Raw genomic sequence first — 16,200 nt, forward strand, 5'->3', positions numbered from 1 at the left:
GGGAGAACAAACAAGCAATTCTGTGCCACTTTTTTTTTCTCCAGCCCCCCTGCCATCAGTGACTGTACACCCATTCACTGATGGACAAACACATGAGGTAACTGCTGCTGTAAGTCAAGAGGCATAGAGCTGGAGCTCCCTCTATGGGTGGCAGGTGGTGCGTGCGCAGAGCTGGATTATATCCGGTGACTTCGCAGCTTGTCAGCTCTTTTGATAATTAAATCCTTAACTTGGTTGCTATCCTTTTTCCTTTTTTTTTCTTTTTTTCTTACAACCGCATAAGTGTGAATGTTAAACTGATGTCTCTAATTAACGATGGAGTAATACTCAGTCCCCGGATGGCTGCAAATCAGCGAGCTGCAGGGCAAATTAAAAGCTGAATCGTCTCAATACACAAAACCTCAATTAGGACTCATTGTCAGACCTACAGAGAGAGTGAAATTCTTTGGCTTTCATTTGCATTTAAATCAGTAACAGTCCAGTCAATACCAAAACCATGCTGTCAGAGATGAAGTGCAGCTTTTAGGAACATACTGTGGCGGATTCTCTGCTGCACACCGATACGGATGAGGTAGGTGGAGGGAAAACACAGTCCCAGCCTTTCTGAGAGCTCAGAAGGGAGGCTTATAGGCAATTTTGAGTGGGCAGGAAGAAGCTTTACAGGTGGGCGAGAAACTAACTAGGTTCCATTTCACAGAAGTTGCAAAAACAGACAAAGGAGAGTCTTGCATGGGGTTGAGTAGGATGGCTGCTGAATAATGTGCCTCCGGAGGAAAGCAGTAGTGTTTATTCCTGAAGAGGATGTGTGTGTGTGCGCAGTGGTATTGCCTATTCACGTTCCTCTCCTTCAAGCTTCTTCAGTCTGGCCATCTGTCATGTTTGCGTCTGGTTGATCTCAGACCTTGGGGTCACATCCAGGCTGTAATGAAGCAGCTTAATGTCAGTATGAAGAAAACTGAACCAAAACAAGCATTTTGTTGTTTTATTTTATTGTTTTTCTGTAAATTTGCCTTTATTTTCAGCTGCAATTTCCAGTTGAGCTCATTTAGCTCTGTAGCATTACATGCTTTCAGACTTTAATTAAACGTAATTCCTTATTATTCCTATGTTGTATCACAAACTCTATCATCACTCAGTCTTTTTTATCGATAGAGATGAAAATAAGGTTTTGTTTGATGATAAATTAGATTGAAACTGACATTTTAATTGCAGACGTGCAAACTTAGTTTAATCATTAGCAGAATGTCAGAGGAAGAAAGAGGCTGAGCCGATTCTCTGCAGGATGAAACGCAAAGAAAAGGTCTGTTTCAGTGTTTAGACAGCAGCTTAATATCTCTGCATATTATCCAGTGGGATGCGGCTGCCAGGAAGCTTTTGTTAAAGGAACTCCAGCTACATGATGTCCTCATTCATTAACTTTATGCTTTGTTTATCCAGAATACTTCCCCTCCTAAAACTAAACATGCTTTTTTTTTGCCTTATTTCTGCTAAATGTGGGGCCAATCATTCTATTTTTTTATTTTTTTTTCTTGGCTTGAAAAGTGTCTCCTTGTAAATGTGAGTTCTCCGATCCCGCCAGGCTGGATGTTTGTCTTATTTCTAACTGACCTGGCCTTTTTGGTGCGGGGAGGTTGCTATTGGAGACAGGAGCTTTCCTCACGAGGAACTCGGCTCTGATCATCTCTGGTGTCAGCTGGATCCCCGAATCTTCACACCTGCAGACAGGTTTTCAGGATCGCCATCAGTGCCAGAGGGGCAGGCCTACCTGGAGACCCTGGTTAGTGTAAACAGCAATATGAGGTGCTTACCAGGACTCTGGCAGAGCAGGAGGCTCATCAGGGAAGGCAGCAGGAGGTGCAGAGAGAGGGAGGATGTCTGTGTTGTAATCCACGGACCTGGGAGAGACATATACATCCTTTATGCTTCTCCTGAAGCGCAAAAACAAGCAAATCCTAACAATAATTAATTGAAAAATCTTACTTTGAACAGTAAGATTGGATGTTGATAGAAAATAAAAGCAATATTTTAAGTGAATACTTAATTTAAATCGTATTGGATAATCTAGAAACTGGGCAGAATGTTTAACTACTTTCTAAATTCCATTCACATGAAGCCTTTATATTTATCCAAAAATTAGCTGTAGCATGACTTCCAAGATCCTTAAAGGACATTTGACTGGAAGTCTACCCTCTAACTTTACACCCTGTTCCGCTTCAGGAAGTATCAACAAACCTGTAACAATCAGGAGCGTGTGCCGATAATTAGCTGTAAGCGCACATCAGACTGTTTGCTATAAAACGACAATGTGATCTGTGACAAGACGTGAAGCAGTCGTACATTTGGGGCATATCAAAGGACGGATATGCAGGAAGCTGTTTAGACTGTGACATGTTTGAAATACCAGAGAATTTTCTAATTAAGAAATGGTGGAATCAACCGCAAATCTGACAAAATGTCATTATTGGGTATTTTAGCAGAACCGTGATGCCAACAAAATGGTTTGGACACAAAGTGAACTATCTACCAATGTCCAACAAGAAACCTTGAAGAGAAGAAAGCGTGCTGGAGGACAGGGGACTCTGGAGAGATTGAGCAAAGCAGAATAGCTGATGATCGCTTCCTTTTGTAAAATATTGCATGAGCAGACAAAGCGCTGCAGGCAAGAAGGGCACGAAGCATTAACAGCAGCCAATAAGTTCCGTTCAGATGTGTGAAACTTTCCAGTAATAGCTCCAACTGGGAAAGCAGCTATCGTCTTGCTGCTGTTTCCAGATCAACACAGTTGTGCCTTCATTTAGTGCCTTATTCTGTTGTCTGAGTTTAATTACAGCACTTAAATATCTTGATATTTATTCCTGATCAGCTTTGTTTCCTTTGGTACCTGATTCCAAAAACTCAATCATGGAAGATAAAATGTAAAAGTTTCTGCAGAAGGGTCAAGTGGGAAAAAAAAATGTTTGCACAGAAAAGTGTGCACAAATAGAACAGGACAAACTAGAGCTGTGTTTGCTAACACACTACATCAAATACCACTTCCTTGCTGTTCTTTCAGGCTGAAGACTGAATAAATCATTATTTCTTCATGTTAGCCTCCATACAGCCTGACCTAGATTCTTTAATAGAGATACTTGAGCTAAATCCGTCTACAAAAAAAGAGGAATGATTTCATTTATCATCTTCTATTTCATCTGGATGATCAGTTATAGACTAAATTATGTCTTTTCTATGAACGCGAGAATAAATAACCAGTCTAAAAGTTGAGATTCAGAGCTTTGAAGTGCCTAAAGTGGAGGATGCTTTCCCAGCCTCTGCCTCTATGAATGTGTTATGAGCCTTGGCGGATCTATTACAAGTGGACAATCTGACATCCAGCGTCCTGGCAGGTGGAGGAAGTTGTTTGGACTTCTCTGTTACATATTCATACTGTACCACTTTGAGCTTTGCTTGCTGTAATGCTGTTTGCCAGATAACGGAACAGACACAGAGGCGAGTTAATGATTGGACTTTGATGGAGGATTTAGAGGGAAATATCCTCTTCAACAGCATCAACATAAGCTTTAAAACTTGTCTAAAACATAACATGTAATATATCTCACTTCAACAATCACTAAGAATCTATTAACGATTAAATTATCTTCAATTAAGGTCTTGTAAACACAGGAATTCCTGTAAAAGATGGAAACTTGTACAGTATAAACAAAAAACATCATGACTTCAAGTGGATTCCTTTTGCTCAGTGTGAGAAAATTGCAGTATTTTTAACTTCTTATTAGATGCTGTTAGAGTTTGGTTCTCAAATCAAAACAGGAAGTAAAAAATCTATGCTGAGCTTAAGCAGTCTTCTCCAGCTGCTGATCAGGATTGGTTTAAGTCAGCTGGAAGGTAAAAGCCTCCCTGGTCCGAAGGACTGTAAAGCGCTTCTGTTAAGACTCAGCAACAATGAGCACACGCACGCATTAAACAGGTGACCTACCTTCGAGGAGAACTGGTGGGGAGTGAGTTGGAGTCGGAAAATAAAGAGTTTGAATCTGATTTCCTCCATTTTACAATCACTTCCTGCAAGGAAAAAACAACAATATAAAATACAGAACATGAGTTTTAAAAAGCACTTTAGGTCAACAGGAAAATAGTCAACAAACGATGCAATGAAAAACAATTCTTACCTCATACATAACAAACAAAGACTATACAGTATAAAGCTAGGAATTAAAATATGCAGCAAGTGCGACAGGGATTTATATTCAGCCATATTTTAGTTTGGCACCACTAAGAGAGATCCAGTGCAAAAAATGTCTCCAGATCCCAACCAGGAAGTTAACCAAAGCAGGTTAATCGTTCAATCCATCCGACTTTATGGAAGATTAAAAATAACTATTTGGAAATCTGGAACTTCACCCTGATCATATAAAGTAAATAGTGAAACATGGTGGTGGCAGCATCATGCTGTGGGGATTTGGTTGCTGCTATGTCACATTTAATCCATATCTAGAGGTTGTATTCTGATAAAATGATTGATTGCCTTCCATATATAGATTACTAGTGGAGTTATTTTACAGAAAGCCATAAAGGCATAAAGAGTGGAGACTGAAAGGAATTTACCTCATGATGGAGAAACTGAGGTTGTGGAGGGCGTGTCGTGAAGCCAGAAGAGCTGCTCTTAAAGACTTCATACCTTAACAAAATGTAACAGCTGAATTAATGTTATATGGTTGTAAAAAAAAAAAATGAAATAAAAATATAATTTTTTGGGGTCTTACCTCTGCAGGGGACAGAGGTGAATCTCCAAGTCGCTCTCCAGATATTTGGGCTTTGGTTTATAAGTCCGAAGACCCGGGGCTGGATTCTATAATAAGATTTCACTAAGTAAATATGTAGAAAGAGGAGTTTCCCGTATGAAAAAAGCAAGTAATATGAAGCAAATCTCAGCCATACAAAGATCCTGAGAGGGTTTGCAGGAACAGGCCTGAGCAGATCTGCAGGAGCGCTGAAGGATAATGCAACAGTCTCCTTTGCTGCTACAGGCTCCTCTTCATTCAGCTCAACTTTAACGTTCTTCGTTCCAATAATTTCATCTTTGTCTTCAACAGGCTCCTGTGCTTCCTAAAGGGAAATTAATAAAACATAAAAACTGAAATATTGGAGGTAATTTACACCTCAATCGAGGAGCTTCATAGTTACCGGAGCTCCAGCACGAAGAGGTCTGGCCAGTGTTGTGGGTATACAGGAGTTAAAAGCTTCCCAAGCAGACACACGCCAGTAAGCCATGAGCTGATAGTGCTGGGGAACCTGGATAACATCACAGATGGCATGCTTAAATGCACAAAGTTCCACTGAGCATTAAAACCAAGAAGAAAGCAGCATTTAAAAAGGGCTAAATGCGTATGTTTTTTTTGCAGTCTAAATAAAACCTATAATCATTCACAATTCACCAAAAGAAAACTCTTCTGTGGTTCAGAAAGAGCAAATCGCTCTGCCGGTTTATTGCTGTCAGGACCTCCTACCATCTGTTATTTAAACTGCTCCACATGAACTCCTGGTTCTGTAATATTTGCCCCCATTTACAGTCCTTCAACACATCATATCACTTTCTCTGATACTCCACACCTGCAAAAACAATATATAAATCTCACGCCCCTTTATGCTGCTTTCCTGCATGTAAAAGAACGGATATAGGCTGAGAATCACTGCAGACAATGGGAAGAAGGTTCCAGGAAAAACGTTAACATCAGTTTCCGCACAGGCACACATAAATGCGATGTGCTGTAAATCGTTAAAAACTGATGGGAATTAGTGGAATTACACTTTGCTGCAACTTTTCATGCAGTAAAATGGGGAGTTTGCTTCAGGTCTTGAATATTTTTCACGTCTAAAAGGCATTTTTTTACTATAAAAACTGTAAATGGAACTAGTTTAAAGTGGCAGTTTTGGAAAGAGAAAAAAAAGCTAAGCTTATTCCTTCAGAGGTCAACAAAGCTTCTAATTACCAATTTTCAGTGTTTTTTTCCCTCTGACATCCTACAGTAGGAGTAAAGGTGCAATTAAATTTCTCTAAACTGCAGAAGCTAAAATTTAACTGTTCATTAAAGCAAGATTACAATTTTTTTTCCTAAACATGGCCAATTGATAAAGGTTTCCTCCACTCTGAATTTATCTGCAGTAAAGGAAAATAAACTGACCTTAAACTGATGTTTATTGTTAAAATGAGCAATTTATAGATTTGTATTTGATGCTCATTAACTCTAAGGCTCTACCTGAACGTCCCTTAGCGTAGCAGATGAATGTTAATGGCTCATTGAATAATTAACGTGGGAAGAAAGATGATTTTAGGAGGGATGAAAAGCTGATAAAGGCTACTTGGAGCCTCTAAACTTGCATGTCCACATTTCCCTCTCAGTGCTCCTGTCCACAGGCCTGAATGTTAAGTTAACCGCTGATGCTAAGATAATCTGAGTGTGAGAGCATATGACTGTCTGTCTCTGTGAAGCACTCGCAACCTGACAGGTGTGTTCATTGCCTTTTGGCAAATGTCAGCTGAATAAAGTAAGGCTGCAGAACCTCATGGATATATAGTGCTGCAATAATGAATAAACTTTGGGTTTCTACACATTTTCATGATTATTTCTCGGAAATTCTCTTTGTTCAGTTTGGAAAATATATTAAAAATAAAACATATCTGGTAAGGAGTTAAATATGAATGAATTTACAAATATTTTTACATGGTATAGTTTTAGTTTCCTCCCTCATCCAGACTTGTAGGCTAGCAGAAAGTCCGGTGTTTCCAGACAGAAAATGTTTTTCCCTGATCTTATTATTGAATTACAATCCAACACTGCTGCTGGTTACGCATCCAGTGATATATGAGGGAGCTGCCATGTGAGAAAGCCAGGTGCTTTGGTAAGAACTGACCTGGAGCTTGAAGAAAGGAATGTGTGCTGTCACCGTCACATCAATAGGATCCACAGGCAACGCCACCAAATTCCTGAGAGCCTTGAAATATCAAGAAGACAAATGGCAGTTTTTATGCAACTCAACACTGAGGTCCACAGCTCTGCAGGGCGTCTGAATCAAAGATTTAATTAAAGTACCAGAAACTGAACTTCCTCACTGATTTTATGGCCGGATTAAATACAGGAAGTAATAGATAAAAATTGTTCCACATGCCTGATTTCTGTATCTGTGCAGGCTTCATATAAAACTGTTTTAGGAAATCCATTGTAAAACTTTACATTAAATACAGTTAAAGATGTTCTCACCATGGGATTGTTCTCAGTGGGGAACGGTGGTAATATGTTGTCAGGAGACAATAAATCACATGTTTTATCCTTAACTGGGGAAAAAAAGAGGGAAAAAAGGTTCAACGTGTCATAATGAGGTTGTTTCAGAACAATAAAGCTCAACCTGTTCTCTACAGAGGGAGCCTTCTTCATACCATCAGCCAGTTTCTTCAACAAGGTCAGTCTGCACTGCATCCGGCCTCGAATCACAACCTGGAAGACAGAGACGAGTTCGACCTGTCGCCACTTTGCCACAGTTACACTATCTGGGAGGAGTTTGAGGTTGACTCTGACTAATTATTTTCTGACATTCAGGACTTCTTGTTTCCTTCCTTTCTCCATAATGACTCTGTAATGAGGTTCTGTGTACTCAAACAAGACCCCTTATTAGTATCATGCTGCATGTTTAAACCTTGGCGAAATTAGAAAAAGGCTTTCCAATGGAAACCAATCAGATTTGGTCAATTTTTAGTTGTTTACTTTTGTTTATTTTATATTTTAGCTACACTCATCTAAAAAAGATAACTTAATACATAACGAATATGCTTCTAAATTCTAAATCGAAACACTAATGATAAACTGGACTGAAAGACAATTATACATTGACTCTGAAATTTCCACACGGCTGAGCTGAAAGTGACAGGGCTGCAGGGGTGCTAACCCCTCTAATGAGGCCCACGGAGAAGATGATGTGCTTGTTCATTCATGCATAGATATTCAAACAAACCTTGCTGACCTTTTTACAGAAATATATTATTCAAACTCCAATATCGCACAGTCCAAACTAGATTTGTTTGGCATGTACCTTTCGAGCTGCCTGCTGAAAAAGTGTGAGGGCTCTCTGTCTCAGTTCCAAGTTAATATCGATGTGCAGCTGGAAGACTGGTTCTCCGTCTGGATCCTAGGAGAGATCGGGAAAGTTTTAGGGTGACATTTTCCTGTCCAGTAAGCAAAGGAGGTTGCAGAGCAGGGATCTGATTGGTCAGCTGCAGTTGCCAAGGCAGGTGTTACAGTACTGAGGTGTGTAAAACAAGAACAAGATATATGGATAGCTTGATAAGTTAGATTTTCTTTAAAAGTTTTAATTATTCATTTTAAAAACGTCTATTTTATTACTGGCAGACTGGTACATTTAACCTGTTTGTTTCCAACAGTTTTGAAAGAGGAAGAAAAGGAAGCTGAGCCAATATATATGAATGGAAAGTTGAGTGGAAGGAAAAGTGCAATAGAAAGGGTGCGTAAGAAACAGAGGTGAACAAACCGTTAAAGGTATTGTGAAGGATTTTCATGAATTTTTTAAAAGACTCGCCCTCTCCACTTTGAAAAACGTGCATGCGAGAGCTCGAATGAGCCCATTTTTCATCATGCATGCTCTATTTAAAAGTTGCTGTTTTTATAGCTTATATAGGTTTACTGTGTCCTATATACTATATAGTGGACTTAAAAGTGAACTGACCGTTTGGACATATGATCACTTAATTTTGCTCCATTGGTGAAGTAACTTCTCCTTCACAGCGCAGTGTCTGCATCATCTTTATTATTAGTTGCCACTGTCGGTTAGAGACAGCCTATGGCGACAGCAGGCCGCTGCAACAACAAATCCCATAATGCTTTGCGAGGAGAGCCTTCCTCTCAAAGCATTATGGGATACATCTGTCTCTTCTGAGGCCTTTCTTATCTTCTCATACACTTCATAGACACTTTTTCTCTTGCGACCCTCGGCCATTTTCAAAGAACGGCGGTGAGCTTCAATGACTGTCTGAAACCGTAGCCCACCACAGATATTTGCCTGAAAGTTTAGTTGTGCAGAAAAATTTAGCGAACGGAACGAGCTCGTAAGACGGCCGTACGTAAACATATCACCAGAATGATTCATTATTAGGAGAAACACTTATTTAGATGATCCACCTGCAAAAGAAGATCATCCTCTATACCTTTAATAGTAATGTAAAGCAGCTGATGATATAGTTTGGGAGAAAAGCTATAGGGATGCACATATACGACCTGAAATATCCTTTTTTGTGGAACCATGTTCTCTGCTGGTGTTGGTCCACTCATCAAATCAAAGGTCAGCTGATCGCCGCTATGGAAATGGTGCTTTATATCTTAGCAAGACCTGGCGGCAGCCCACACTGCTTAAATTAGTTCCATCTGGTTTAGTGATGATTTGATCACTGCAGGGTTGGCCAGTAAATGGATCCATGGAGCACTGACATGAGTCACCAGATGAGACAGAGCTTCAAGCCAAAGCAGCCCAAACAATACAGTACTCTACAGAATGTTTTATTTTTGTAAGCGGACATTTTGACTCAATTAACCCAGAGAATATTAATGTTGTGTGTTTATTACCTGTACACCAAATTCTTAGCAGGCGGAAATAAACATTTAAAAGATAAGTTGGAAGTCTCATCAATATCTCTAATAAATGTGTTTTACTTTTGCAAACGTTGGAATGGAATAAAAGAAATAAACTCTTAATGATTATTTTACATTAACTGAGGTGCACCTGGTATTATCAAAGAGGTACAGTTTTTCTTTTCAGGATCTGACAACTTCCAATCCCAACATTTTAAATGTTACAGGCACAGGCGAAGCACAGCATAATAGTTTAAGCTGAATTCTCTCCAATGTAATGTAACAGGGGATTCCAAATTTCAAAAAAGTCTCTTATATTTCATTAGAAGACATAAATTAGTCTTTACAATGGAAACATTTGCAGTACATTATTTAATCACTTGGTTAAATATCCTGAAAAATGGGATGTGGGTGTATGCATGGTGTGTGTGGGTGTGACTGCCTGGTTGTTATGGGAAGGGTTGGAACTGGTTAGGCAGTTCAGAATATAGAAGGGAAACTTGGGGAGGTGGGTTAAATGGGTAGGGATTACTGTTTATTGTTGTTTTTGTTTTGTTTTTATCTGCATTTATGTATTATTCTGTTGAGTGGAAAATATAGCAAAATTACAGTGAATATGTACATATCTACACACTTTTATATATATATTTTTTTTTCTTGTATTTTATTTTTGTATATATATTTATTTACTTGCAAAGATGGAATTTAATGAAAGAAAGTTGCAATAGTCAAAAAAAAAGGTCCAGGTATTTTTGTTTTGCTTTAAGGGAACCCAAATCTGACTCCCAAACAGAACGAGGACCAACTAAGATGAGGCTCTTTTAAACGTTCATCATGGCAGAATAACATAATATAGTGTATATGTATACAAATATTACTTACACACTGTTCTCTAAGTGTGGCTTTTGTGATGTAAAATATTTAAGTCAAAAATCTTTTCCTCATTTAATGTAATATTTATCCTGTAATTCAACTCTAGAAACAACCAGAGGTGATGAAAGGTAAGCATTAAACATGAACCAACCAAAAAGCAGAAATCAATACTAAAAGAGCTGCAAGAATTTCTCCATATTACTGGTTGTCTACTATATTTAATAGTGTCCTGTTTCCTCCAATTGTCAGACTAAATCTTACCTCCCACTTTGCTCTACTGCCCTCTACACCACGAGAACTGAATATCCACCTGCTAGTGTTTGTTAGAACTCTCTGCAGACGTCCAGATTTGTGTTTTTGTGCTGGTTGTGCATGCTGGCAGCAACAATAACTCCCCTATGAGGACAGTTTTTTCACTTTCTCCAGATAATCAAAAGTGCTTCAGTGCCATAAACTCCCCCGTAATCATCGCCTGAGAGTGAAAACACTTTAATTTATCCAGCTGACTGAGAAAAAGATCGAATACATGATCCAAACAGCTCTTCCTTCAATACATGGAAGGGTATGTTTAGGCATGCAAGCTGTTATGTTTTAAAAAGCAAAAGTTTTATCTGTGTACAAAAAAAATATGTGAAGAACATCACAACATGGTGGCGCCTGCATCATGCTGTGGCTTTACTTTAATTTCTGCTACTAAACTCAGCAACATCAGCAGCCACTTCGCATATCATCCCTTTAAATGGTTATTAGTAGTTATTAGTCCGATAGAATGGCTTCAGATTGTGCCTCCTACCTACCTACCTCAGTAGATTATCACTGAATGAATCCTAATCCTAACCCTAAGGTAATTCCATTTTTATCTCAGAGTTAATTAACCTATTTATGTATAATCTGAACAGAATTTTAGTAGTTCTTCATCTATTGAACAAAAATAAAGTTGATCGCCTTGTTGCTTATATCCAATAACTACTTCAGACCCCTGAGTTGTATTTAAACACCATATGAAATCCATATATATGTATAAATATAAAGAGTAGGTAAATAGAGTGGCTATTATCAAGGACAAGCTGCATCTTTTCAGCCATGAGAAACCTAGAAGGTAGAAGAGGTAGAAGAGCCTAGAGCCATTTTATGGGATTGCTAACCGCTAATAACGGCCATTTAATGGTTGATCACAGCTAAAGCAGATAACGACATCCAGTTTTGTATTGTTAAGCTGAACAGGCACACGTCTCATTTAATGTGTAAAAGAGGATCGTCAACACTTGAGTTTCATGTTAAACTTGCGACTCAAACAGTAGGAGGACCTGTTTTGCATCATGAAGCATCCGACTGGAGGAAAGCTTGGTTTGTTCAGGAGCGATGTCTTCATCTTGCCTCTCATCCTCCTTTTGGACCTTTAACACAATCAGCAAACAAGAGACATTTTCATCAAAAAACCCTTGCTTCTTTCTTTCAGCATTTCTTGTTTAACTTTATAATGTTCCAATAAACTACAGAATGTCACCTCAGACCTCAGGTTACTTCCCTTTTATTAGATGAAATTATTAAATGTAATGAACTCCTGTTTCTTTCACACAGCAGCTAACTCTGTGATTTGAATAATAATAAAAAAGTTATGGGGAATTTTTAAATAAAAAATAAAGCAGATGTTCTTTCTTTGTAAAACGTTTTAAAGTTTTGTCAGTGATGGTCATTGCATAAGATGTTTAAGAGAAATATGTCAAGTTTTTTTTTTTTTTTTTTGCTAAAGGCGAAAGTCCTTTGGCTGAAGAGGAAATGTTCTCCTTGTCACAGGATATGAGGCGCCCTAATTTAGTGATTTAGGATTCCCAGGTGGTGAAACTCACACTGGAAGATTACAAAACTGTAAGCCATAACACGCTGCATAAATGTTTGCGTTCTGGCCTTTAATCAGCGTTTCATTCCTCTCATAAATACATGACTTCCCATAAAACATCTGAATAAAGTATGGTGATAAAGTATGTGGATTACAGCTTAAGTGAACAGGAGATAAGAGAGGAAGGGCTGTTCAGCCTCAACTATTCACAAACTCGTATTTCAAAAAAACTGAACTTGATTTGGCCGACCTTGCCTTGTTTCCACGGTTACAAGATAAAATCAATAGCCTGAAAGCAGATTATATTGTTGTGTTTTAAGGATAAAAATCCTAAAGTGGATTCAGCGGTGAAAAACATTTCAAACATATAGAGGTTAAAGGGACTTTTAAGAGATTCATTTTCAGATGTCAACAGATCTATAAGAACAATCATTTAAAAAAAAGGCTAATTCAATCATTCATATATCGCTCTTTGACAAAAAATACATTTTAATGCAAACACTTGCTGTTATTCGGCCCTCTTTTAATTTGGTCCCCCTAAATGTGATTAAGAGCAGCCAATTAATTTAGAAGCGTAATTAAAGGAGGATGCATGCCACATTTTCAACATTTTCTAGCTTTTTCTTTCACAAAATGTTGAAAACCACTTACCTTTTTCCTGTAGCTCCACAAAACTAAATCAAAGGCTAACTTTCTGGCATTACATGTAAAATGTTATGTCTCAAGAAGGTCAAGAACAAACCATTGCTGTCATCCTTTTAGTCTAGTTGTTGCTGTTAGCATGAGGAAAAAAAAATTCTAAGTGTTTAAAGGTTAAAACTTTTAATTCGGTGATGAGTTTATAAATAAGTTGCTGCAACTGTGATCTCCACGGGTCTTAAAGCTGATTTATACTTCGCAACTGCTTTATGCTTCGTATGCGTGTGTGTCGCAGTGAAAACAGACGTCCCTGCTCCCTCCTCAGACACTCTGCTGCACCTCTCCAAAATTGTAGGTGACCGCAGACAGAGCTGCAGACAGGAGGCCTCTGATTGGTCAAATCTACATCCGCTCTATTCATGCTTATTTCCTGATTGGTACCTTACCATCTTGTTTTGTTTGTATGACTAGCATTGTGGAAAACGACTCATGAAGATGGACCAGCTAGAAGAGCGAGGTGTGCAAGAGCACTGGGAAACTTTTCACCTGGATCCCCGCTCTTTTTTCCTCTCATGTCCCTCCATCTCTCACAAAGTTGCCCCCACTTTCTCACCACCTCGACCCTATCTAGACCCACAGCTAGTTTGTGATTCTCCCGTCTTGTATTGTGGCGTGAAATAACAGTGCAGACCATGCTTCCCTATTTGGCATAAATCAAAAATGTCTGTGACAAGATTACTGCGACACACTGCTGCGGGAGAATAACCAGCCCTTTAGTCCAGAGAACAGGACTTAAAAAAAGTAGGGTCGAGTCTAGTTTAGTCCATCATCCTAAACGGCCCTTCTCCCAAACATGGTGGTGGCAGTATCATGGTTTGGGGAAACTCGTTACAGGTGGTGAAGAATGAATGGAAAGGAGGATCCTGCTGGAGGAGCAACTGATTATGGGATCTAGAAAAATGTTTCAAAGAGGCATCGGCCTTAAACCAACAGCAACATTTGAATAGTTTATATAAGCATTATATTATATTATACATTATATGATATTATATTAGCATATATATATATACTCGTACTCGTACTCGTCGTCTCCCGCTTTATCCGGAAAAGGGTCGCGGGGGGCAGCAGACTAAGCAGAGACTCCCAGACTTCCCTCTCCGCAGACACCTCCTCCAGCTCTGTTGGGGGAAGCCCTAGGCGCTCCCAGGCCAGCCGGAGAGACATAGTCTCTCCAGCGTGGCCTGGGTCGTCCCCTGGGCCTCCCCCCGGTGGGACATGTCTGGAACACCTCCCGAGGGAGGCGTCCAGGGGGCATCCGAAGAAGATGTCCGAGCCACCTCAACTGACTCCTCTCGATGTGGAGGAGAACCGGCTCTACACTGAGCCTCTCCCGAATGACCGAGCTCCTCACCCTATCTCTCAGGGAGAGCCCAGCCACCCTGCGGAGAAAGCTCATTTCAGCCGCTTGTATCCGGGATCTCGTTCTTTCGGTCATGATCCAAATTTCATGACCATAGGTGAGGGTAGGAACGTAGACCGACCGGTAAATTGAGAGCTTTGCCTTTTCGCTCAGCTCTCTCTTCACCAGGACAGACCGGTGCAGCGTCCGCATTATTGCAGCAGCCGCACCGATCCGTCTATCGATCTCCCGCTCCATTCTTCCCTCACTCGTGAACAGGACCCCAAGATACTTGAACTCCTCCACTTGAGGCAAGGACTCCCCTCCAACCCGAAGGGGACATGCCACCTTTTTCCGGTCGAGAACCATGGCCTCGGATTTGGAGGAGCTGATTCTCATCCCAGCCGCTTCACACTCGGCTGCGAACCGCCCCAGCGCACGCTGTAGGTCTTGGCAGGAGGGAGCCAGCAGAACTACGTCATCCGCAAAAAGCAGGGACGAGATTCGCTGTTCCCCAAACCAGACCCCCTCCGGTCCTTGGCTGCACCTAGAAATCCTGTCCATAAAAGTTATGAACAGGACCGGTGACAGAGGGCAGCCCTGTCGGAGTCCAACATGCACCGGGAACAGGTCCGACTTAATGCCGGCAATGCGAACCAGACTCCTGCTCCGCTTGTACAGAGAACGGATGGCCCCTAATAAAGGGCACCCGACTCCATACTCCTGGAGCACCCCCCACAGGGCAGCACGAGGGACACGGTCGAATGCCTTCTCCAAGTCCACAAAACACATGTGGACTGGTTGGGCAAACTCCCATGAACCCTCAAGCACCCTCAGCCGGACTCTCCTCTCCAGCACCCTGGCATAGGCCTTTCCGGGGAGGCTGAGAAGTGTGATTCCCCGATAGTTGGAACACACCCTCCGGTCCCCCTTCTTGTGGAGGGGAACCACCACCCCAGTCTGCCAATCCAGGGGAACTGTCCCCGACCTCCACGCGATGTTGAAGAGACGTGTCAACCATGACACCCGACAACATCCAGAGCTCTGAGATACTCAGGACGGATCTCATCCACCCCCGAAGCCTTGCCACCGTGGAGTTTTTTGACTACCTCGGTGACTTCAGCCCGGGTGATGGACGAACCCAGCCCCAAGCACCTCGTCTCTTCTTCCCCCACGGAAGGCATGTCTGTCGGGTTGAGGAGATCCTCAAAGTATTCCTTCCACCGCCCGACAATATCCTCCTTCAAGGTCAGCAGCTCCCCACACCCACTAAAAACAGTGTTAGTGAAGCACTGCTTTCCCCTCCGGAGGCGCCGGACGGTTTGCCAGAATCGCTTTGAGGCCAACCGATAGTCTTTTTCCATGGCCTCTCCGAACTCCTCCCAGGCCCGAGATTTTGCCTCTGCATATATATATATATATATATATATATATATATATATATATATATATATATATATATATATATACCTATGCATATATACATAGGTACCTTCTCTTTTTAACTATTAAGCCGATGTCATGATCCTCACTGTGAGATCAATAAAGTCAATCAATTAAAGCAGATCCTGAGTTAGAACAGCCCAGTTAAAGTTCAAAGTTGATCTAATTAAAAAGTTAATTAAAAATGTATGGTCACAGAATACTCCTAGGGCTATGTATGATTTTACTTCCACTTTATGACTTCACTGCTACCCAAACTAAATTAAAGGTATAGTTGAGGATTTTTGTGAATTTTTGAAGACACACCCTCTCCAATTAAAAAAGAAAAATGCACATGCACAATTCTGTACCGGGTCCCGAGAGGATACCACTACACT

At 40.6% G+C, this 16,200-nt stretch overlaps 1 protein-coding gene across 1 annotated transcript in view; it reads right to left on the minus strand.

Moving 5' to 3' along the window:
• Nucleotides 1–240: 240 nt before the first annotated feature.
• The window catches only part of cfap221 (cilia and flagella associated protein 221), a 31,947-nt gene continuing 15,987 nt past the window's right edge, over nt 241–16,200 (minus strand). Inside the window, exons 13-25 of the mRNA XM_038294750.1 lie at nt 11,810–11,899; nt 8,080–8,175; nt 7,430–7,487; nt 7,254–7,327; nt 6,907–6,987; nt 5,179–5,286; nt 4,933–5,100; nt 4,758–4,843; nt 4,600–4,672; nt 3,974–4,056; nt 1,809–1,895; nt 1,609–1,715; nt 241–919 (exon numbers count right to left, since the gene is read on the minus strand). Coding sequence (XP_038150678.1) covers nt 909–919; nt 1,609–1,715; nt 1,809–1,895; nt 3,974–4,056; nt 4,600–4,672; nt 4,758–4,843; nt 4,933–5,100; nt 5,179–5,286; nt 6,907–6,987; nt 7,254–7,327; nt 7,430–7,487; nt 8,080–8,175; nt 11,810–11,899 — 1,122 coding nt within the window. The 3' untranslated portion in view covers nt 241–908. The remainder of the gene's footprint in view (nt 920–1,608; nt 1,716–1,808; nt 1,896–3,973; nt 4,057–4,599; nt 4,673–4,757; nt 4,844–4,932; nt 5,101–5,178; nt 5,287–6,906; nt 6,988–7,253; nt 7,328–7,429; nt 7,488–8,079; nt 8,176–11,809; nt 11,900–16,200) is intronic.

The sequence above is a fragment of the Cyprinodon tularosa genome, unplaced genomic scaffold (genome assembly GCF_016077235.1).
Source record: "Cyprinodon tularosa strain WSP-4 unplaced genomic scaffold, ASM1607723v1 ctg344, whole genome shotgun sequence".
Classification (NCBI taxonomy): domain Eukaryota; kingdom Metazoa; phylum Chordata; class Actinopteri; order Cyprinodontiformes; family Cyprinodontidae; genus Cyprinodon; species Cyprinodon tularosa.